The 24,794-nt window shown below is 43.5% G+C and overlaps 1 protein-coding gene across 1 annotated transcript in view; it reads right to left on the bottom strand.

Moving 5' to 3' along the window:
• The window catches only part of LOC124621969 (beta-1,3-galactosyltransferase 4-like), a 273,923-nt gene that overhangs the window by 33,739 nt on the left and 215,390 nt on the right, over window positions 1–24,794 (bottom strand). Inside the window, exon 2 of the mRNA XM_047147503.1 lies at window positions 559–875. Within this exon, the coding sequence (XP_047003459.1) occupies window positions 559–875 (317 nt within the window). The remainder of the gene's footprint in view (window positions 1–558; window positions 876–24,794) is intronic.

The raw sequence follows: 24,794 nt of genomic DNA on the forward strand, positions 1-24,794 counted from the left end.
CGGTTACATCCTTAGCAAGGCGTGGGAACCCGCGATCACCCGGATTAAGAAGAAAAAGGATATTTACCAGCGTGTACCAACTTCGGGGGAGGAGGGAAGAATAACGAGAGCGGTGCCGGCAGACACTCCTGAACGAGAAGACCTAGGACGCAGCGCCCAGACGGCGGGAGAACGGATGCTGTACCTGGACCGTGCACGGGGCGCGGACCACACCGACTCATAGGAAAGGCCTGAGGGATGAGCGGGAGGGGGCTTGTCCTATATATACCTGGCGCCGGCCCACCTCCGGTCAGTACATCAGCGCACCTGATGATGGCAACGTGGTCGAGTGCCGAAATTGTGTCCTATGCACACTCATACCAGGCTGTTCACCCGAGATTTATTTCGTCATAAAATACGCCTGGAGAAATTGAAGAATCACATCATACAGACTTGTTACACATCCTGCGAGCATTTCATAAGTGCTCTGTCAGCTCCGTATACCTTGCTACGCTCGGTAGCGGACGGTGCTCTGTCTACAGCAACATCCCTACTTGGCAGACCGCGGCAGAAACTCACCGGCACGCCCTGCCCCCGGTGGCCGACAACGAAGAGCAGTCTGGTAGCCGAGGGCTCCCGCCGGCCCCACGTCTGCCGCACAGCGTCCCGCCTCTGGCGGCGCCCGATGGCGGATGGCACGGCCATCAGCAGCACCGGACCCTGCTGCCACGTGCCCGACACGTGGCACAGCTCGCTCCGCGGCAGCAGCAGCGCCGTCCGCTCCCCGGGCCGCACGTACAGCGCGGCGTCGCGGCTCCGCCGCAGCCAATCCAGTTCCGGGCTGTACACGGTCGTGTACACCAGCAGCACGCACACCACCACCAGCAGCAGCAGCCCTGCACATCCACATCTACAGCTGCCAACACATCAACATCTCTACCGACATCAGCTTTGCGATGCACACTGCTGAGTTCTGCAGCAACAAGCAAATCACCACCACCACAGAAAATTCCCAAATATCCACATCTAAAGCTATATACCGGGTGGTTATAATTAAACTTTCCCTATTTAACACATTGTAACACAAACTAATTAGTGTACTAGAACCAAACTTCGTGGCGTTAATGTCAAGTACATAGGGAAGAGAAATAATGCAGAATCAATTCAATTGAAACACATTTAATGTGCTACCACGGTACATCATACCATTACATACCACTTCCATCACTGCTACAAAAAGGGCTCTATATGGCACTCATCAGTGCCCAGAAGAGTCTGAAAGTGGAGGACTGCATTCCGCACGGCACACCGAAGCATGTCCGTAGGTATGTTGGCTACCTCTCTTGATATGCTGCGCTTCAGATCAGCACATATGTGAATGTTCCCCTGGTAAAGCCTGTCCTTCAGGTAGCTCCGCAACTAGAAATCACAGGGAGTGAGAGGAAGTGACCTTGATGGCTGATAATTCGGTCGTTTCCAGATCTGTTTCGGAGAAGCAGGCTAATTTCGCGAGCGATGTGCGGTGGTGCCCCATATTCCATAAAAGCTGTCGAGTTCAACGTGTCTCTCTCCTATAGGACGGGCGTGACATGTTTGGGAAGCATATCGCAGCAATGCTGGTCAGTCACACCGTCTTTGGTCCCTGAGCACCAACCTTTGGTCCTTGAGCAGCAACCTGTTCAAAAAAGAATGGGCCAATGACGAACATAGCCGTGACGTTATACCATAGGGTGACACATTCACCATACAGAAGAATTTAATGCATAGTGACTGGAGGTGAAGATACCCACACTCGGCAATTCTGTGTGTTCACCTCACCCACCAGAGAAAAATGAGCTTTGTCTGTCCAGAGGATGGTACAGACCCAGTCCTCGTCAACTTCAGTCCTTGCGAGAAAGTCGATAGCGAAGTCAACACGTCGTTGTGCGTCCTGTGGTGCAAGCTGCTGTACGATGTGGATCTTCTACAGATACCATTTGAGAATGGTTTGAAGGACCGTCTGTACACTGGACCACGGGATGTTCAACTGTCGTGGCAGCACACTCACTGCCTGACGATCGGGAATTGCGCGCAGCGTTTTCTGCCATAGCAACAGCGATTTCATCAACCACCTGTGTTGCAATTGGTCGCTGACCCTTCCCAGAGCGACGCCCAGTTCTCGAGTTGATTTGCACTACTTCATTAGGCTCTGCACAGCAGATGGACGAAGATGACCCTTCTGTAATCCTTTCAGCTGTCGATGTTATCTAAGTTCAGTTGCAGCATTACTGTTGTTTTAATAGAGCTTCACCAATAATGCCCTTCTCCTTTTGTACAAGCTCATGTTGACACGTCGGAAAGTTCACTGCTACTGATCAGAGTTGTGAGACTGCAAATCACGATGGCTCCTGGTGGCCATAGTTGAAACTTGACATTAGTGCTGTGACGCATAGAAATCATGCACCCAATACTCTGGACATTAGTGCCACCAAGTTTGGTACTCATAATTACTTTCCATGTTATAATATGTTAAATAGGGAAAGTTGAATCATAACTACCCAGTACATACTCATAGGGAAATCTCTATGGAACTCAGCATTGTTATGTACACCAATTTTTTACCTCAGCAGTAGGCACACCACCACTACCTCTAGCCCAGCACATCCAGTTACAGCTACACAAACATGAACATGAACATGTCTACAGACATCAGCTATAGAAAGTATGTCATCTTGCAAACAAGCAGTGAGCATACCCACAGCAATACTAACTCTGCATATCCACATGAACATCTCTACAGGCATCTGGTTTACGATGCACACCAACTTCTACACCCAAATCAAGCACACTAATACTAGCACCAATCCTGCATAGCCACATCTACAGCTATGCATGCATGAATGTGTCTACAAACATTGCCTTTGTGAAGTACACCATCTCTCACACAGGTAACGAGCGCACCCACACCAGCACTACCTCTACATTTCCATGTGAACATCTCTACAGAGATCAGCTCCACAAGCACCAGTCCCATATGACCACATCTATAGCTATGCATACATGAACATCTCCATAGAAATCAGATTTGTCATGTGTAGTGATGCATACACCAAAACATGCACATCACCACCACCACTACCACTACCACCACCACCACCACCACCACCACCACCAACACCAACACCAACCCTGCATGTCAAAATCTACAGCTGTATACACATGAAAGCTTCTACAGACATCAGCTTTATGACATACATCACCATGTACACCAGAAAACCTGTAGCTTCACATCCCTATCTCTAAAGGCGTGACTGCATCTACAGACAAAAACCTTCGGCTGTACTCTTCACTTAAAATAGTTACATCTGTCCACCACCATCTAGGTATGGGAAAACCTGACCAGTTAAAACTGATACCGGTACTTTCGTTCTGAACAAACGGTATTTGTTGTTAATTGTTTGGTTTTTGTTGTAACAGGTGCTTCTTTATTTATACTAATAAACGGATAAAAACCGAAATATCTATTAGTCAAGCTGCAATGCAAACTTTTTTAAATTAACGTCTTTAAGAAAATGACTAATTTTCATTCATAAAATTTCCAATGCGTTATTATATAAAATGGAAAAAGCGATCAGTGCTATTTTATTAACAATGCCGAAAGAAAACGAGTAACAAACACATGACATAAGAATTGGTGCAGCATCGCTGAGACAATAATGAACCTGTTAGCATGTGGCGTGGCCTATAAACTCGTACAGGTGTAGAATGAGAGTTTCACTCTGCAGCGGAGTGTGCGCTGATATGAAACTTCCTGGCAGATTAAAACTGTGTGCCCGACTGAGACTCGAACTCGGGACCTTTGCCTTTCGCGGGCAAGTGCTCTACCAACTGAGCTACCGAAGCACGACTCACGCCCGGTACTCACAGCTTTACTTCTGCCAGTACCTCGTCTCCTACCTTCCAAACTTTACAGAAGCTCTCCTGCGAACCTTGCAGAACTAGCACTCCTGAAAGAAAGGATATTGCGGAGACATGGCTTAGCCACAGCCTGGGGGATGTTTCCAGAATGAGATTTTCACTCTGCAGCGGAGTGTGCGCTGATATGAAACTTCCTGGCAGATTAAAACTGTGTGCCCGACCGAGACTCGAACTCGGGACCTTTGCCTTGCGGGCAAGTGCTCTACCATCTGAGCTACCGAAGCACGACTCACGCCCGATACTCACAGCTTTACTTCTGCCAGTACCTCGTCTCCTACCTTCCAAACTTTACAGAAGCTCTCCTGCTTCTGTAAAGTTTGGAAGGTAGGAGACGAGGTACTGGCAGAAGTAAAGCTATGAGCACCGGGCGTGAGTCGTGCTTCGGTAGCTCAGTTGGTAGAGCACTTGCCCGCGAAAGGCAAAGGTGCCGAGTTCGAGTCTCGGTCGGGCACACAGTTTTAATCTGCCAGGAAGTTTCGTACAGGTGTACTTTTAGCGTGCGAGACTGGGCCCATTTGGTCTGTGTGGTAGTTCACGCTGTCATAGTCGAACATTAGTTGTATTACAGAGTGGCAGCATCAATAGTCGAGGAAGTATTTTACGAAGTGCGGTACCAATGAAGTACAATGCTTCATTTCCTCTAGAAGGTTGAGAAACGAAGGAGCCACGACAAACTTGTGACATCATATAAGGAGAAACTTTCCAACTTAACAATTCATTCATAGTTTACAATAAAAATTGAATGTAGTTGATCTGTTGCCTGTGTCTACGTAATATGCCTTTATCTGGTTATAGCCCTTGAAAACGGACAAATTAACATGAGAAATCTTCAACCTCAGATTTCGCCCTTTATCAATGACTATTCCGAAGGCAAAAGGGTGTGTGTCGCATAACTCTTCCTTAGTGTTGCGATTTTTTTCCGTCAGTGTCGATGGTTTAGGGAGCTTCAGAGAGGTAGCTTCTACATCAAGGACATGAAGAGACTGATGAAGTAGGACACATCGGTCGAGAGGTCTGCTGTACGCCGCACCTGATAGTGAAGCAAATGTAGATGGTCTCACTGTAGGTACCTTGCACAGCTCTTCAAGATCACGTTAGTATGGAGTAGTAAGTTCTTTGTGAGTAACCACGCACATTGACAAGTGACAGGGCATTGAAATCACACAGGGGATTCAAATTCAAGGACGGCCATGCAGATTTAAGTCTACGGCGAGTCCCCGAAATGCATTCTCTCGAATGCCGAATTGATTGCTTTGAAATTGCCACGCCTGGTTTCAGGTGCATCCTTGCTCAATCCGAGTCTGTATAGCGTCTCTTATGGCCTCGTGACTGACAAGACAATCTCACTCTTAGCTTCCCTTTCCCTTTTCTTCCTTCCCCAAAAGTTTGGTAAAAGAGGAAAATGCCTGTTTGCCCAGGGGATTATTCAACCGGGAAATATCGCTACAGCGCTAGCACTGCTAAAAAAATTGTTATATGGTTATAATGTTCTGGACAGCGAGCAGAATAAGGAAAGCTACTGAAAGTCGATATGTCGTTAGCGCAGTCTGCGAAAAACGGAAGTCTACCATCAGAAGGAAAATGATGAAACGCGTAACGTTCGAACGTCAGAAACATTCACTGGGAAGCCAGTCGTCGAAAAACACTTTCCATGGAAGAGTTTAGATCAAGCTACTCAAGATTTAATTATATTCAACACGCTTAAATTGTGGAGCACGTGATAACATTTTATACATGAATGTCGTCATCGTTATACTTTATTTTTATAAGGCGTCCAGTTTCAACCGCACTTAGCAGTCATCTTTAGGCTTAATGGTAAGAGACGAAGAGAAATAATCAAAAAAAGCAATGATTAAAATACTATATAGAATAAAACACACACAATATACCGTATACGGCCCGTCCAAAATATTCAGAGACGAAATTTAGTTCTGTAACTGCATTGGAAGCTTGTATTAACAAATGTAGACAACAGCCGTGCGTTCGCTGTCTGTTGTTAGGCGGTTGTGTTAAGTAGTGGACTTGCGGGCGTTGTTGTGCTACAAATAGCAATGGAGCAGCATTCCTAAATGAAGTACTCAAGACATTCTCCAGAATTTTATGAAGAAGACAAAAATTAATGTAAGGTATGTCCCTTACGTCTTCACACCCGAACAGAAACAACGACGCTTGGACGCCTGCCGCGACTTGATTCAAATGCAAAACATGAACAATTCTTTTCTGGAAAATAATTATCACTGGTGACGAAACTTGGTGCTATCAATATGAAACGAAAGCAAAACGACACAGTATAGCTATTCACATGAAGGTTCAAGTCTTCGACGACGTATTCGACATTTAAGTCAATGTGACGCTTATGTTGAGCAACATCCCAAAAAAATGTGTGTGGATTCCTAAAGGACCAAACTGCTGAGGTCATCGATCCCAGACTTACACACTACTAAAAGTAGCTTAATCTAACTTAAGCAACATCTCAAAGGAGGACTTTTCTGACTGTTTCACATGGTTGTATGAAAGTCCTGTGTGTTGTACTCAAGTGGGGGAGACTGTGTAGAACACCTGAAGCATTAAAACTTTTATCTTAACTTCAGTTTTTATTTATCCAGCCTCGAAAGTTTTTGGACTGACGGAGTACAGTAGTTACCGCAGTAACCAGTCACTTCGCCAAATCACAACTAACCATTCTGAATGCTATAAAAATCTCAGGTTGTTGCGTAGTACCAAGCATTATTAGTGTGGACTGGAGGTCTCAGCAGCCTCCGGCCACAATTGGAAATATATCCGACAAAACTCCAAATGAGAGAAGAAGAAAAAGAAACGACAGCTGAAGTATAATGTAGATCAATTCATAACGAAAGACTTGTTATATTCTACGATAAAAAATATAAACAGTTCCTTGAAATCAGCAGAGAGATAAAGTGTTGACCATTACATGTTCAAATCGACAATGATGTAGTAAATCATTAACAAAGAAAAAAAAAACGGGAAAAGAAACGGGACGCACTGCACTCTACTATTCCAGAGCACCCTCCGCACTATCCCGGTCAAATCGTGCTTTCTTCATTGCCCTCAGAAGTGGTGACGACGAGTTTCTGTGGTTGAAGATTTCTTGTAGGAATAGTTACATGGAAAAACCCAGTTACTAGGGAAAACTTCAGTAACATAATTTGCAGAACGGTTTCGAAATTAAGTGTAGAGGAAGTTAATTGATGCTATACTGAAATCACCTGATAGTTTAAAACTGTACTTGGTTCAGGATTCGAATACGGACTTCTCAATCATGGGAAATGTCCTTATCGAATGAGGTATCCTCCTCTCCCTTTCTACATTCACACATGACACGCGACACACGCCAAGCGAGCGCACACGCATCACTAATGCACTCGCACGAGGTTGGGGCAGCGCACAGTTTCAATCTGTTAATAGCTCTTTCGGACTGCTCAAACTCTATAGTAGGATTAGCGTCGCTGAGAGAAAGGTTATGACTGATTTCAAGTTATTCACAGCCTAGGGCATCGATGGCGAACCTATGACCAATAATATGGGCGCGGAGTTAAATGATGAATTTAGGCAGGTCCACCTAATTGAAATAACTAGTTTGTCGATTTGCGTTTGAAATCATAGTACCGAAGTTCAACGTGAACGGGCTATTTACATCTCCGTCTACACAGATACTCCGCAAGCCACCGTACAGCGCGTGGCGGAGGGTACCCTGCACCACTACTTGGCATTTCCCTCGTGCTCCACTCGCAAATAGAGGGAGGGAAAAATGGTTGTCTGTACGCCTCCGCATGAGCACTAATTTCTCGTGTCTTATCTTCGTGGTCCTTACGCGTGATGTATGTTCGCGGCAGTAGAGTCGTTCGGAAGTCAGCTTCAAACGCCAGTTCTATAAATTTTCTCATTAATGTTTCTCTAAAAGAAGGCCGCCTTCCCTCAGGGGTTCCCATTTGAGTTCCCGAAGCACCTCCGTAACAGCTTACGTGTTGTTCGGACTTACTAGTAAGAACTCTAGCAGCCCGCCTCAGAATTGCTTCGACGTCTTCTTTCAATCCGACCTCGTACGGATATCCCAAACACTCCAGCAGCACTTAAGAATAGGTCGGAACAGTGTCCTATATGCGGTCTCCTTTACAGATGAACAACTCTTCCCTACAATTCTCCCAATAAACCGAAGTTGACCATTTGCCTGCCCTACCACAGTTTTCAGATGCTCGTTCCTCCTCATATCGCTTTGAATCCCTACGCCCTGATATTTAAACGACTTGACTGTGTCAAGCAGGACACCAGTAATACTGCAACCGAACATTACAGGTTTGTTCTTCCTACCCATCCGCATTAACTTAGGTTTTTACTCATTTAAGGCTAGCTGCCATCGATCCCACTACCTGGAAATTTTGTCTAAGTTGTCTTCTATCTTCCTACTGTCACTCTTCGACACCTTACCGTACTCCACGGCATCATCAGCAAATAGTCGCCAAACCGTTTATGTATAAAGAGAACAACAGCGGTCCTATGGGTGCGGAGGCGTCATGAAAGTTGTAAATGACAAATCTTCGCTGATGCTCGCTAACTGTGTGTCACGGTGTACTCAAATAAATTAGTAATAATACACCGCCATCCACTGTTAGACCACGTAGGTTGGCAGCCGTTCCAACTATGGCGACTTCCGAAATTCTCTAACAAGTATCGCGATGGCAAATTGCGTCGGGAAAACAGTGTTCACCTGTTTGTTTTTGTTTGTTGCGCGCTTACGCCGTGTGCTGCAGTTACACATAGTAGTACCCTTTTTAAACTTGACAGTATTATTCTACCTGGCTAGTATGACAAAGACACAAAAGGGGCAAGAAACGTGCAATAGAGATTTTCTAACTCGGTGGATGACTTCAGTTATTACTCATGCACGTGTGAATACTCGTGCTCAGGCAATTAAAATAATAATTAATTCAAAGTTCGTACTCAGAACTTTAGTTTGTTTACTGACTAACAAAATAAAAACTGAATGAGTCAACAACGGTAGTTTTATGTTCCATGAATCAATAGTACATTTAGTTACATTGACAAGAAACGAGGATGGCTACATGCTGACCATTTTCTTCTTTTAGTAATACAAATGGCAATTGTTAATGCCACCACCTTCTATGCATTAGATAAATAGACATAATTCGACGGAATAGCAGGAGCCGTGAAGAATAAACATTTTCAATTCGTTTTGAAATTTAATGAGATGGGATACTAATAGAGTAGTGTAAATCACTATAATCTTTTCTGTTACGGATTTTGGTAGACAAACTTTGCCAGTTACTTAAAATTCACTCTCAGCATTGCTTCATTTAAGCGTTAATAACTTTAAAGCAACAATGAAACACAATGGCAACGCTGGACTACGAAGGCCAATTTATAGATACAGAAAATTACCAAAATCGCAGAAATAATTAATGTAGTTAAATAATAGGTAGTATTTACTGATATTTGCGAGATTAAATGGTTTCGATGAATCTTTCAAATATTAACTTTAAAAGTTAGTCGTTGTTGTTGTTCTTCAAACTTTAGTTTTTTTTACTTTAAATATTCAGCAACAACACGTACTCTCCAATAAAAATCAGATTTAACATTCACAATATGATACTCTGAATAGGCAATAACTCCAAACACTGGCATGCCTTTTACAAGGCTGAAAGTCAGAAGTTGTTCATTCTTACCTTTTTGGAAGATGCAGGAGCGAATCTGATGCTCTGCGACAACAATGTTCCATAATTCCAAATTGTAATATCTCTTCCGCAAATGCAAATACTACTTTCATTTGCTGTGGCTAAACAGTACTTCTCCTGTTGTTCTTCTTGAGGTCTTTGTTATAAGTCCCCAATGTGCTATGGTCAGTGGAAGCTGCAGTGCCTCTCGCAGCCACAGAAAATTGCTGCACAGTTTATTGGCTCCACCAGAGCGTTACATTCTCTCGTCTTTACCGACTCGGAGCTACACTGTTTACTTTTACGGCGAGGTTTTGTCCGTACCTCAAAGACTCAGATTGAACCATTCGCAAAGACACTAGAAGTGCAAGGTGGCAAGTTAAATCTTTACTAAGGCTCATTTGAAAGTATTGTGTTAACAATTATGACAGGAAAAATATTAGCTGGTGATGACTCACCAAGTGCATCAGGCGGGCGACAGAAAAAGAGTGTCAGGGAGGTGCAGAGATCAACCTTCTACTGGGCGTATGTATTACACTTCACAAACTAGGCATCGTCGACATTCAAGAAATGTTCAAAACAAACCATTAACTTGCACCATGAATACCGAACGAAAAATGGCACGCCACAGTGATCGCCAAGGTTCGCACCGTCAGACGGCTCAAATGGCTCTGAGCACTATGGGACTTGACATCTGAGGTCATCAGTCCCCTAGAACTTAGAACTACTTAAACCTAACTAACCTAAGGACATCACACACATCCATGCCCGAGGCAGGATTCGAACCTGCGACCGTAGCGGTCACGCGGTTCCCGACTGAAGCGCCTAGAACCGCTCGGCCACACCGGCCGGTGCACCGTCAAGATCGAAGGCGAACTCCTTGGGAGTTAAAACCGTGTTGGACGTTCAGCTAGGTATCGACTCTTACAGAATGCATACAGAATCATATTGGTGTAAAGGGGTGATGAGAACTGATGGATTGTGGTGGCATGAAACCGAATGCGAAACAGTCTGTCATGGAGCTTATCGCGAAGCTGGCTATGCTTTAAAACATAGCTCAGCTAGTGCGGTAACATGTTTTATAGGTAAGGGAAAAGCGAACATCAGACATTGAATTTGTCCAGTGGTTCCAGGTGGTACGAATTGCAATGTCTCACACTTTTCAGAAGGGACAGTTTGTTCTAGAGGCGTATGATTTTTATACGCAGACTACGAATCAAGCAAATTATTTTGACCAGCTATTGGCCAAAAGCAGTACTCATACCATATTTGTTGCTCTCTTACACCCATTTCACCGCGCTTGCTTGTTGTGAGTTAATTATTCCCTACTGCCCTTGCAAGATCAGGCACACGAGAAAGAATCGTAGGGGTCAGAGCACCTCCAACTTCTAGCAGCACAATAAATAACTTTGCAGCCCATTTACCATCCAGATTAACAGTCGGTGTAATTGTATAAGAATGCGTTAAGCCACTGATGTTAACTGATCTTGATACAACTCTCTTGGTACCTCTAATTTTCAGGGTTCCTTCCACATGTATTTACTCTTCTAATCTAGATTTGTGAGAACTGAAAACGAATTAGTTACTGAACTATGGCATATGTTTGTTAATCTCATCCACAATTTTTCGGGCCGATTCCTCAGTTTGCTGTGCATCGTCAAGTTGATGCTTTGTTTGAAATTTCGTTATGTCTTCCAATTCTGTAGCACTGTTTGAAGTTATACAACCATTCACTTCTTCCCTTGAGATCCATGTGATCTACGTCGAGCTTAATTTGATGTTTATAATGTAGTAGGCCACTATCATGCACATCGCGCAAACACCAGTTTTTGGAACAAGTGCGCCTTGACCTCCTTTGAATATGCGTAGTTTCTCTTATACACCCCAATGTCATATTTCTACGGACTTATTCAAAATCTGTTCAGAATTGTTTTTTACTTTGCTGCGGATGGTCATCCATGTACGTAATTATGTTTAGTACCCGCTCCTTGGATAAGGATTTTCCTTTGCCACGTTTCATTGGAGTAGACGGAATTTGTGTCTCCCTGTCCGACAAGGATTATGAACTACATGCATCGACACCTGTTTCAGTATATCTTTTACTGTTAAGCACGTATCGTCATCACTGTACTCCTCTTGTACATTGTTCGCACAATCGTGCATATACAACACACATTCCACTGACTCATCTTTCAGAAACACTAATATTTCATGACACGTCTTTCTCGCTCTGAGAAATTCCTTGGGTTCCTTTCCGACAAAATGTCAACTTTTGCAATTGTTGTTGTGGATATAATGCAATACTTGCTTTGTTTAGCGTTGCCATTGCTCTACATCTACATAGTTACTCTGCAATTCGCACTGAAATGCCTGGCAGAGGGTTCATCGAACCATTTACATACTACTTCTCTACCATTCCACTCTCGAATGGCGCGTGGGAAAAAGGAACACCTAAATCTTTCCGTTTGAGCTCTGATTTCTTTTGTTTTATTATCATCATCATTTCTCCTTACGTAGGTGGGTGTCAACAAAATATTTTCGCATTGGGAAGAGAAAGTTGGTGATTGAAATTTCGGAAACACTGCCACCCCAACTCGCGTATCATATCAGTGACACTATCACCCCTATTGCGCGATGACACGAAACGAGCTGCCCTTCTTTGCACTTTTGCGATGTCCTCCAATCCTACCTGGTAAGGTTCCCATACTGCGCAGCAATATTCCAGCAGAGGACGGACAAGTGTAATGTAGGCTGTCTCTTTAGTGGGTTTGTTGCATCTTCTAAGTGTTCTGCCAACAAAGCGCAGTCTTTGTTTCGCATTCTCCACAATATTATCTACGTGTTCTTTCCAATTTAAGTTGCTCGTAATTGTAATTCCTAGGTATTGAGTCGAACTGTAGAATTGTGCGTTTTATCATATACCCAAAATTTATCGGATTTCTTTTAGTACCCATGTGGATGACCTCGCACTTTCCTTTGTTTAGTGCCAATTGTCACTTTCCGCAGGATATAGAAATTCTCTCTAGATCATTTTGTAATTGGAATTGATCGTCTGACGATTTTACTAGACGGTAAATTACAGCGTCATCTGCAAACAATTTAAGGGGGTTGCTCAGATTATCACCTAGATCATTTATGTAAATCAGGAGCAGCAAAGGGCCTATGACACTACCTTGAGGAACGCCAGGTATCATTTCTGTTCTACTCGAGGATTTACCGTCTATCACTACGAACTGTGACCTCTCTGAGAGGAAATCACGAATCCAGTCACACAACTGAGACGATACTCCATATGCACGCAATTTGATTGTGAGGAACGGTATCAAAAGCCTTCTGGAAATCTAGGAATATGGAATCGATCTGAGATCCCTCGTCAACAGCACTCATTACTTCATGGGAATAAGGAGCTAGCTGTGTTGCTCTGTTTTGTATCAACACCTCTAGCACAGAAGCGCTGCTGCGAGTTACACGTCGACTAAGCGGTTCAACTACGCTTCGCAGCCTCATGCTGTGCTCACCATTGGATACTTTCAGTTCCACCCCCTGTTATTATTAGCAGCCAATATTGTGGTTGCATGGTAGACAATATGTGGGGCGTCGAACGCCGTAAACATCGTTGGCCTTTCGCGCCCACTCACTCAAAGAGTTCCTTGTCAGACGGTTTCAGTGACTCTATACAAAGTCTCGGACTTTCTCAGTGTGTCCGCTGCACACATTTTCCAAAATTGTTTCAATTGGAATATTATCTGAAACAGTTAAAACCAAACGCATTTCACATATTTAGTATACACAATGGTTAAACTGATCATTCGTAATAAAGAATTTTTAAAAAACCAGATTTGTGAAAAAGAAACAAATATTTCAATTGCACTGCCTTGTTATAGCGCCACGTTCTGTGTTTTTGTATTTCAGAGTGACTGTGTTCCGGTCACTGTCTAAACTTATGGGTAGTTTCAGTGCTGTCCATAGTCCACTGTGGTATGAAAAATTGAATGTGATAGTCGGTGGTGCACTGCAACAGTTTCCTAGATCCTTTTCTAAATATCATAAACCAAAGACGGATTACACGTGTGCGATTCGCAAAGACGATGACTGAAAGCAACATACAGTACACAGAGAAGTTCAAAATGGTTCAAATGGCTCTGAGCACTATGGAACTCAACTGCTGTGGTCATAAGTCCCCTAGAACTTAGAACTACTTAAACCTAACTAACCTAAGGACAGCACACAACACCCAGCCATCACGAGACAGAGAAAATCCCTGACCCCGCCAGGAATCGAACCCGGGAACCCGGGCGCGGGAAGCGAGAACGCTACCGCACGACCACGAGATGCGGGCGCACAGAGAAGTGACAACGTAAGCACACAAAGACCACAATTACTGAACGAGTGTTCCGGTTTTTCGAGGACCCCATTCCGTCAGTAAACGTGACAGAGACCTCTGGGTGGCGGCGATGGTCACAACTGGTGCAATTAGCTGAAACTGAGAGGGGTCAGACTGTAGATGTGCGCGAGGCTACTCGGTCCCTTCCAGCGACTGGTCACGCATTGGAGGTTACTTGTCTGCTGTGGCAGTGGGCCCGTGAAGGCCGCGGCTCCGGACGGTCGCGACATTATGATGTACGCCTGCGTTGCAGAAACTGTTCAGGCGACTGCAGCACATCGCTACCGGTGGGTCAGCATGACCCGCCACCAAATGTTTCGTTAAAGCTGGGCTCTGAGTAAGGATGCTGCTCGCGAATCATCCTGCATAACGTCATCATTTCTTAGCCCGTTACAGTTCCTGCTCTACGTTGATATATATGTATACAGGGTGAATCAGCTAAAACTCTCACCGCAGATATTGCGGGAATGGAAAGTGCTATTGATGTGCGGTTCCCACAGAACAGATAGGTAATCAGGGTCTCGTATTGTTAGCCAAGTAACAGATTGTATTAATACCTAGAAAGTGCGTCTTTTGGGCAAACATACTGTGGGGCGGCGGGTAAAAATTTATTAATTAATGCCGTCTTTTTCACGCGAGTCTGGCAACTAATTTTGTGGGCAGCCAGAAAGCGAAGGGAAACGTACTGACCCTAGTTTCCAGTCTGCACGGCCACATTCTGGTCCAGCTCACTGAAAGAAAAGTTTCTATTGCCCTATTTCTTTGCGGGATCAGGACCATGATTTTAAATCAAAGTATAAAGTTCCGGTCAAAATTTATATTACGTAAAGTTTCTCACAGACAACATTTACAAATTTGCTGTTGCCAACTGAAAGCAAGTCTTTCTATTCTAACAGCTCATTTAGCAGTTCAGAGGCGACCTCTACGGTACGTTCCTACCAGATTGTCTCTAGCCCTGACTAAAATTACTCAAACGAAATTTTGCAATAAATGCTCAAAATAATTCTCGCCATAAAAGTGGAAGTAAAGTCACCACTTGCCACGCGGAATGACACACTAACAGTTACACTGGCCAATTCTAAGCGATCCAGGACGGTGAACAGTCCTCGCGAGTTCACTATCAGTTTTTACCGCAAAATACGCGCTTTGTAACAGTTCGGCACTGACGTCATCAGAGGCAGATCGCGATCCGACGTTTGATAGACGTGGATCTTACAGTAGCTGAATCCGAAGTGAATCTTACTACTGCCTCTCGGGCTGCATTTATATAGGTGCCGGAGCGGACGGCCGAGGGAACATCTGTTGTCTACTACTATATGCATACTGCAGCAGCCTCCGAACGACCGCTCTCTCGGGCACATAATCTTTAGTAATGTAGTTACAAATTACTTCAGAAACTTCTTAATTTTTGCTTGTATACAGTTAAGCTGTTTGAAAGCACAGAGAAGGTTTCAGCTCGCTAGAATAAGAACTTTGCCTTCTAGAATTTTTATAGTGGAACCAACGGTAGTTTCCTCTGAACCACACCTTTACTAATACTAATATCGGCTGTTATTAATACCGAAACTCTCAAATTTGGCACAGCTCTATCATTTGGTGTGTTTTATCATCCACTTAAACCAAAATTCCCTATCATTAAAACTAGAGGTACTTAATCTACAACAATTGGGTATACTTTAGTTACGAAATTGGTTTTTACTTAATTACTGAGAAACTATAAGAAGTAGCTTAACGTGGTGTCGCAGTTATTTTTGGATTGAAGCATAAAACAAATTTTCAAGATTCTAAGTCCATTATTTAGCACCTCTGATTTTTCCTAAAATCGTGGATTCCGCTCTTAATTTTTGTTATATGGTTTTGGAACCTGCACCACTTATTTATGAGCTCTAACTGCACCTTCTGACCAAATTCTGGCTTTCTCGCTTAATTAATTAGCATCACTCATTTTTACGTAAACTGTAAAGTCTAGAACATAAAGACTTGGTATTTGGAACATTATAACACTAAACTATATTTTAACAAAGTTTTAAACATAAATTTTGATTTTAATTTCATACTTAACTGTGGTGCAACACATACGCGCTATGCGCAGACGCGTTAAGTGACGTGGCGCTACTAGCAGTGAACTGAGTCCCGACACGCTCGCTCGCCTCTGTATCTCGCACACTATACAGCGCTTGCTTTGCTTCAATACACTTTTTTTAATGGAACAATGACAAAACTAAAAGTAGGATAAATTAGAATGTTTGCTGAAGGACACTTTTGCGAGACCTTTACGAGATATCGTAGTTTGAAAAGTTTCCACATTGATACTTGTTTGTGCCACTCATCCTGCATGGCTGTTAACGAACATTGTTATTATGTTCGCTTACAATGTGCTTATGTGCTCCTTGAGTGCATTACTACTTGCTATCATTTAGTATGTGACAGTCCAAGCAGTAGGTCGTGAGTGGACTATGGGATTTACCAATGCAGTAAAAACCGACACGTCACGGTGAACAGAGAGTCTAAGAAGAACGCAGTTCGTTCTTGTACGGTGTATGTGGCAAGGTATCCCAATAGACGTCAATCATCTCGGCGATTATTTATCAACGTCAACCAGTTAAGTGTGTGTGTGTGTGTGTGTGTGTGTGTGTGTGTGTGTGTGTGTGTGTGTGTGTGTGTTCCTAAGGGACCAAACTGCTGAGGTCATCGGTCCCTAGACTTTTACACACACACACACACACACACACACACACACACACACACACACACACACACACACACATACACGCGCGCGCGCCCGAGGGAGGACTCAAACCTCCAGCGAGAGTGGTCGCGCAACTGGTGTGCAGTTGATCAGCACGTTATATCTCGCGCAATCGCACGAGGAAATAGCACGAGTCACGCAAGTATCCCACGCCTTCTCCATCGACATAGGTTCCATCCGCATCACGTCAGTCTCCATCAACGGCTGTATGCAAACGTTTGTGAGAATCGTGGGCGTTAAGACAGGACACTCAAGATATATCACGTATCTTGTTTAGTGATGAAGCTACTTTTACCAATAATTGGCAGCTAAACAGCCAAAACATGAACTATTGGTCTCTTGACAATCCCCGCTGACTTCGTCAGGTGGAACGTCAGCGTGCATGGAGTGTAAACATGTTGTGTGGGGTAACGAACTATCAGCTTTTAGGCCCGTGTTTCATAGACGGAACACTGAACGAGCACAAGTATCGCAGCCTGCTAACGGACAATCTTCCACGGATGCTCTGAAGACTAGGAGGGACCTGTGGTACAAGCGTGATGGCTGTTCAGCCCATTGTGCACGAAATACATCATGTCTTCACGAGCTGTTTCCAGATTGTTCGATTTGACGAAGAGGACCGGTACACTGGCTTGCTCGTTCCCCGGATTTGACGGCTGTAGACTTTTTTCTGTGGGGAAAGCTGAAAGACGCTGTCTACAAGGACATACTAGCTATACCCAATGATATACAACGACGTGTTACTGCAGGCTTCTCGGACATCTCCGCTGAAATGCTAGCGCGCGTGCAGCAGTCGTTCCGTACAAGACTGGAAGCAGGTACTGCCGCTGCCGATGGTCATTTTGGACACAATCTGTGATAGTCAACTGTCTCGTTGCTGGTGAGAATCAATAAACTAGTGTATGCACTTGTGTTGTTCTTCAGTATGGGCTACCACAAGGATTGTACAAGTGTCGGTGTGGGAACTTTCCAAAATACGGTACGTCGTAAACGGCTTTCTCTAGAATCCTGCAACCAATACCACTGACATTCTAATTTACGCTCTTATTAGTTTGTTACTATCAATAGGCATTGTTCCAAGTGTATGTTTGCACAAAAAAGGCATTCTTAAGTATTATTACAATGTGTTGATTGGCTAGAAATACGAGCCCCTGGCTACCACCCGTTCTGTGAAAACAGCACGTCAATAGCACTTCCCATTTCTCCAATATTTGCAACGCAAATTTTAGTTGATTCACCTTGTATACACACAGAATGCTTCAACAACAGAAGTAGAAGAGTCAATGTCTGTAAGCGTAGAAAAATATTTTAAAAGAGAATCAGGAGCCTAAATTTTGTTCAACCTACTGCTTTTCACACGGAGCAGAGGACTGGATGATGGGCGACAAAAAAAGCATTCGCTTAACGCACAGTGCCTACGACCTGCTGCCTCTCGAGCCGACCGACCGCCGTGTCATCCTTCTCCAATAGCGCCATTGCATTGGGTATGGAGGGCATGTGTCAGCACATCACTCTGCCGGTCGATGTCGGGCTTCTTGACGTGTGAACCACTACTAACCTTTCGAGTAGCTTCAGGAGGCTGACTGCACCCCGTTCCAGTAACGGGAATAATAGCCCGGTCCACTGCATGGCTGTCAGGCGCACGGAGGGCGAGACTAGTTATACTTCAGTGTATGTGTCTCAGCGGGTAATGTCGGAAACTCCATTGTTGAACCTCACGACACTATCGTAAATAGGGGCAACTTGCCCCGAGTCCCACCCAGACTACTACTTACAAAAAGCGTCCAATAGAGAACTTTTTGAATAAACCATATTACTTATACGAAAGCTTAAACAATTACTTTTGAACTTACCAGTGTATAATGTGGGTAAACGCTGAAAATAATATCGGACAAACGTCCGCCAAGCGTGTGTTGAAAAACCCTTCCTCTTTTTACAAAGTTTATAACACGTATTCATACATTCCGAAATCTAGTTCCGTAACGGCGCGTTCTATTGTGTATATAACCGAAAAACATTATCTTTGTTCGTACAAAGACGTGACTTCACGTAACCCACTGGAAATGGTCTCACGGTCTAATGTGGCAAGAACTTGGTGGCTCAAAGCGCATAATTCCGCGTTCGGAATGGCAGTTGACAATATCTTCTGGAAGGACTTGTCTTAGAGGACTATCCATTCCATTTACGGCGAAAGAAAGTCAGTGATCGTGTTGCGGCAACGTACACCATTCATCATCACTGGACTGCCTGCGGTATTTTCGATCAAGTGCAATATCCATACTCTGAGGGTTGGAACTTTAATAGTGGCAGCTATTTATTTATAGCTCATATAAAATAGATACGTGTTTAAAAGTTTTACTGGCCTTCAAAGTAGTCACCAGCATTGTGTATAACCCGTTGCCAGCGATGTCGAAGTCGTAGGATACTCTTAGCAGTGCCAGTTGTGTTGATACTTCGAGCAGCACGGTCTATTGCCTGACGAATTTGTAGCAGTTCTGAAGCGAATGCCGTGAAGTGTTTTCTTCAGTTTATAAATCGAGTTGAACTTACGAGGGCTTAAGTCAGAGGAGTGCAGTAGGTGGTATAGCACTTAGCAGCCCCATCAGTCAAACAGATCAGTAACAGCTTGCACTGTACGTGCTTGAGCATTGTCCTGCAAAATGGTCAGGTCCTGCAGAAAGTGTCATCACTTCTGTCTCTATACTACTAATTTCTGGAACACAGCCTACGACCAGCTGACTTAAGCCCTCGCGAGTTCAAGTCGATTTCTAAACTGAAGGAAATACTTCACGGCATTCGCTTCAGAACTGCTACAATTTCGTCGGGCAATAGACCACGTCGCTCGAACTGTTAACACAACTGGCACTGCTAAGAGTATCCTACGATTTCCACATCGCTGGCAACGGGTTATACACAATGCTGGTGACTACCCTGAAGGTCAGTAAAACTTTGAAACACGTATCTATTTTGTACGACCTGTAAATAAAAATAGTTGCCACTATTAATGTACCACCCCTCGTAAATAGTGGCTCGTTCTGCATGCTTCGGCCATTGAAACGTTCTGCGAGGATTCTCGTTGCTTCAAATTGGACTGTTATATGTATTGACATAACTTTCCTGTTGGAAACATGCTCCATCGCTAAAAATGACGTTCTTCACCGTCACCAAAATCTTTGTTTCCCAACACTCAGTCGCGCGAATTCACACCTCTGTAATTGGTCGGTTAGCAGTAGTTTCTGCGTCAGTTGAGCCTTGTAAACGTGTAGATGGAGATCATAGGACAGAATTCGCTGAATGCTGCTTCTCTAAATATTCAGTTCTTATGATTGATGGCAAATCGACATTCGGGTATCTTGACTACAATCTGAATTACTGGGGCAATATTTTCAGCTGACCGGCCGGTACGACTTTGCTTCAGTGTCTTAACATCACGAACTGAAACAGTTTCGTCAGAATTTGCTGTTATTCGTCGAAATGTCGATGAACTGGAATCATTCCGCAGAACGAAAAGTGTACACAATTTGCAAAGCATCTCTAGAGAATTTTCCTGTTATTTTTAACACTTCTGATTATGACAATTGTTCGACGATAACGTGACTTATTGTCTCTAACCGCAACGGATGTAGATGACAACCGAGTAATAACAAGTGCTGTCAACCGATCTGAACGAAAATGACGTTCAATACAATTGTGCTTTTTTGTCGGAGCGCATACAGAAACGACTTAATGGAAAAAGTAAGAAACCCAACGAGGCTGTTCACAGACGATGTTCATCATCAGTGTTCTGCCCTAGGAGAGGTGTTTGTATGTAGCTCCCCATGCAGTCCTGTCATTTGCCACCCTCTTCATTTCCTCATAATTGTTTCCTATCGTTATGTGAGCCACCATCTGGTTTCTGTTTCTTCTTCTTCTTCTTCTTCTTCTTCTTCCTCCTCCTCCTCCTCCTCCTCATCCTCCATTAATCGTTCCTTCCATAGCCTCCATCTCTTCTCATCCAATGTACAAGCCAATTGTGTTTCGTCTTCCTGATTACCTTCTCTCACTCTTCTCGACAATTTATTCTTCACTTTGTCTACCCATTATATCCCTTCCACCATCCTCCAAATCCACGTATCAGTTGCTTATATTCTTATTTCTTCCTGTTTCCTCAGAGTCCATGACTCAGCTCTGCAGAATGCCACGTTCCATATGAAACACTTCGCCAGTCTCTTCCTCACGTCCCTGTCCATGCACCGACATAGAAGCCGCCTCCTGTTATTAAACGCCTCCTTGGAAATTGTTATAATTGTTTTCATCTCATTGTATCTCATGTTGTCCATAATTATGCTTTCCGGATATTTGAAAGCACTAACTTGTTCTACATTTTCCTGTCCAAACTTTACAGTTGTTCTTATTTTCTTGCATTTTTCATCATACATTTTGTCTTTTTCTTATTAATTCTCATTCTGAATTCCTCACAGCTCTTATTTAATTCTTTTAACGTTCCAATTATAGTTCTTTCGCTCTCTGGCAATAACATTTTTTTATCCGCAAATCTAGTATATTCTGTCCTAACCCGGATTTCCGCTTTTTCATTTCAAACATTTCTGAATAATATGCTGCAAATATTTGTTAAACATTACTCGGGAGACACACCGGCCTTGCCTCACTCCCTTCCCAATTGTGCTTTCCTCTGTCATTTCATTACCAATCTGTTCTCATATTTTCTGTTGTAGATATAGGTTCTTAATCAGCCCTCTAGTCCTCCATTCGACACCATTCTTCCTTAGAATGTCCATTAATTTATTTCAATGCCCCAAGTCGATGAAAACAGTGTAAACTTCTCTTTAAATGTATCTGTCACCTATAATTCTCAGCAGTCCAATTGAGTATCTTGTCCCTTTCTCCCTTCTAAACCATACTGTTCCTCTGCAAAACTTTTTCCCAGTCTCTCGTACAGTCTTCTATTTATCACCCTTAGCAGAACGTTTTGGCAGATAAGAAATCAAACTTATGGTTCTAAAAACTTCACATTTCTTGGCAATGCTTTTCTTCTCAGTTGGTATCATTACTGCTGAGAAAAAGTCATTCGAACATTCATCTTTCCCATATTACACAAATAAGTTAACTCTTTAAAACCACTTCTCCCAAGGTTCTTAAACAGCTCTGCTGGTAATCCGTAACTTCCTCTTGCTTTATGATTCTTCGTCTCTCTTAAAGCCCTTTCTACGTCTTCTTCCAAGATGGAGCATCCTTTCTTCTCTTCTATAACTTCCGTCTCCTCTTATTTCACTATACTTTGGTTTTTGATCAGTTTCAAATCGGGACTCTACATCATCTTTCCACAATCCCAAAACACTTGCTCCCGCTTATGCAAAATATCATGCACATTTAGTAACAGGTATGTTTTTAAAATTAAAATACAGAACGTAGGTACGTTTGAGCATTTTATTTCGGTTGTTCCAATGTGATACATGTACCTTTGTGAACTCATCATTTCTGAGAACGCATGCTGTTACAGCGTGATTATCTGTAAATACCACATTAATGCAATAAATGCTCAAAATGATGTCAGTCAACCTCAATGCATTTGGCAATACGTGTAACGGCATTCCTCTCAACAGTGAGTAGTTTGCCTTCCGTAATGTTCGCACATGCATTGACAATGCGCTGACGCATGTTGTCAGGCGTTGTCGGTGGATCACGATAGCAAATATCTTTCAACTTTCCTCACAGAAAGATATCCGGAAACGTCAGATCCGCTGAACGTGCGGGCCTTGGTATGGTGCTTCGACGACCAATCCACCTGTCATGAAATATGCTACTCAATATCGCTTCAAACGCACTCGAGCTATGTGCCGGACATCCATCATGTTGGAAGTACATTGCCATTCTGTCATGCAGTGAAACATCTTGTAGTAATATCGGTAGAACATTACGTAGGAAATCAGCATACATTGCACCATTTAGATTGCCATCGATAAAATGGGGGCCAATTATCCTTCCTCCCATAATGCCGCACCATACATTAACACGCCAAGGTCGCTGATGTTCCACTTGTCGCAGCCATCGTGGATTTTCCGTTGCCCAATAGTGCATATTATGCTGGTTTACGTTACCGCTTTTGGTGAATGCCCCTTCGTCGCTAAATAGAACGCGTGCAAAAAATCTGTCATCGTCCCGTAATATCTCTTGTGCCCAATGGCAGAGCTGTACACGACGTTCAAAGCCTTCGCCATGCAATTCCTGGTGCATAGAAATATGGTACGGGTGCAACTGATGTTTATGTAGCACTCTCAACACCGACGCTTTTGAGATTCCCGATTTGTCTGCTACTTATGTGCGGATTAGCCGCGACAGCAGCTGAAACACCTACTTGGGCATCATCATTTGTTGCAGGTCGTGGTTGACGTTTCACATGTGGCTTAACACTTCCTGTTTCCTTAAATAACGTAACTATCCGGCGAACGGTCCGGACACTTGGATGATGTCGTCCAGGATGCCGAGCAGCATACATAGCACACGCCCGTTGGGCGCTTTGATTACAATAGCCATACATCAACACGATATCGACCTTTTCCGCAATTGGTAAACGGTCCATTTTAACAAGGGTAATGTATCACGAAGCAAATACCGTTCACACTGGCGGAATGTTACATGGTACCAGGTACTTATACATTTGTGACTATTACAGCGCCACCTATCACAAATCGAAAAAAGTGGTCCAACTACAACGTTAATATTTCTTTACGTACTACACGAATATGTAATAAAAAGTGGGGGTCCCTATTTAAAAAAACGTTGATATCCGTTTGACCTATGGCAGCACCATCTAGCGGGCCAACCATAGCGTCATCTGGTTTCCCTCTTCAAGCTAGACGTGTTTCGTTCTTTGTGGTTGATTTCGTGAAATATTTGGCCCGGTCACTGTCAATGGACCCCCTGTATAGGGGTTGCAGTATTTTTGCAGATTTGTAGAGGTTTGCGCAGGACAGTTTAACAACATGGAGAGTTGCATCAAACCAGCCTTTGCAGCAGCAGCACCACCACCACCACCACCACCACCACCACATGTTCTGTCACTAAGGATATAAGGATATTAAACTAGAATTCACAGCTACCAGATAAGCTACGTATCTGTTTGATAGTAATAAATATACCTTTTCCATGGTGTTATTAATCTGTGCGATGGACAAAGAACGCCAGATTAGTTGCGTGGAAATCGGAGAGCGAAACCACAGCGATTAAAAATAATTGTGTGGAGAAGAATTTATTCTATTCCATTGTGGATGGCTGATACAACAATCGTTTGGAATTATTTGAGAGTGAAAGACATTCTTGATGTGAAGTTAGTTACATCAATAAGAGTTTTTACCATTTTTGGATTTTCTCAGTTTGTGTGAGCGCTAAACGGATCCATTGTGCGGCGCACAGCTGGTACCGCGTTTGCATCTTTGTAAACGTGGTCGTATGCTGTGCTGCTACGGTGAAGTTTGCTGGTGTGATCAACGTCCACCTCTCATTCTGTATCACGCGTCCGGTCACCGTTACACAATCTGATGGTGCCACAAAATAGTGAGAGGCGTTTTTGAAATAAATAAATTCGCAACCCAGACTGTCTTTCCGTGTGAAATTGTGTAGAGCCTGGATTCGAGGGCTGAAGGGTTCTGTTTGCTGCCTGGCGGATGGCAGTGTTTCTTGTAAGGCTACGTGACAAGCAGTAATGCGCTGGTAATTGGTCTCTGTAGTTAATTATTTAATTAAAAAAAAAAAGACCACAATAATCCAGTAAATATGAAGCGATCAACAGGAGATACACAAGGCGTAGTTAAGGGTAATTTTAAAAATTTTGGAATTTATAGAGGACGGAATTCGGAACGTTTTGATAAAAAGCACCTATAGCCAGAAATGTGAAATAAAATTTCTACAGCTCTACACACTTTCTATGCATCCAGTAGCCTAAATGAAGCACCAGAATATTGTATTTCGGAAAACGTTTATTGACGGTAGAGTACAGTCGAACGCAGTTAACCGAGTCTGAGGTCACTGCTGTAGA

The sequence above is a fragment of the Schistocerca americana genome, chromosome 7, assembly GCF_021461395.2.
Source record: "Schistocerca americana isolate TAMUIC-IGC-003095 chromosome 7, iqSchAmer2.1, whole genome shotgun sequence".
NCBI classification, from domain to species: Eukaryota; Metazoa; Arthropoda; class Insecta; order Orthoptera; family Acrididae; genus Schistocerca; species Schistocerca americana.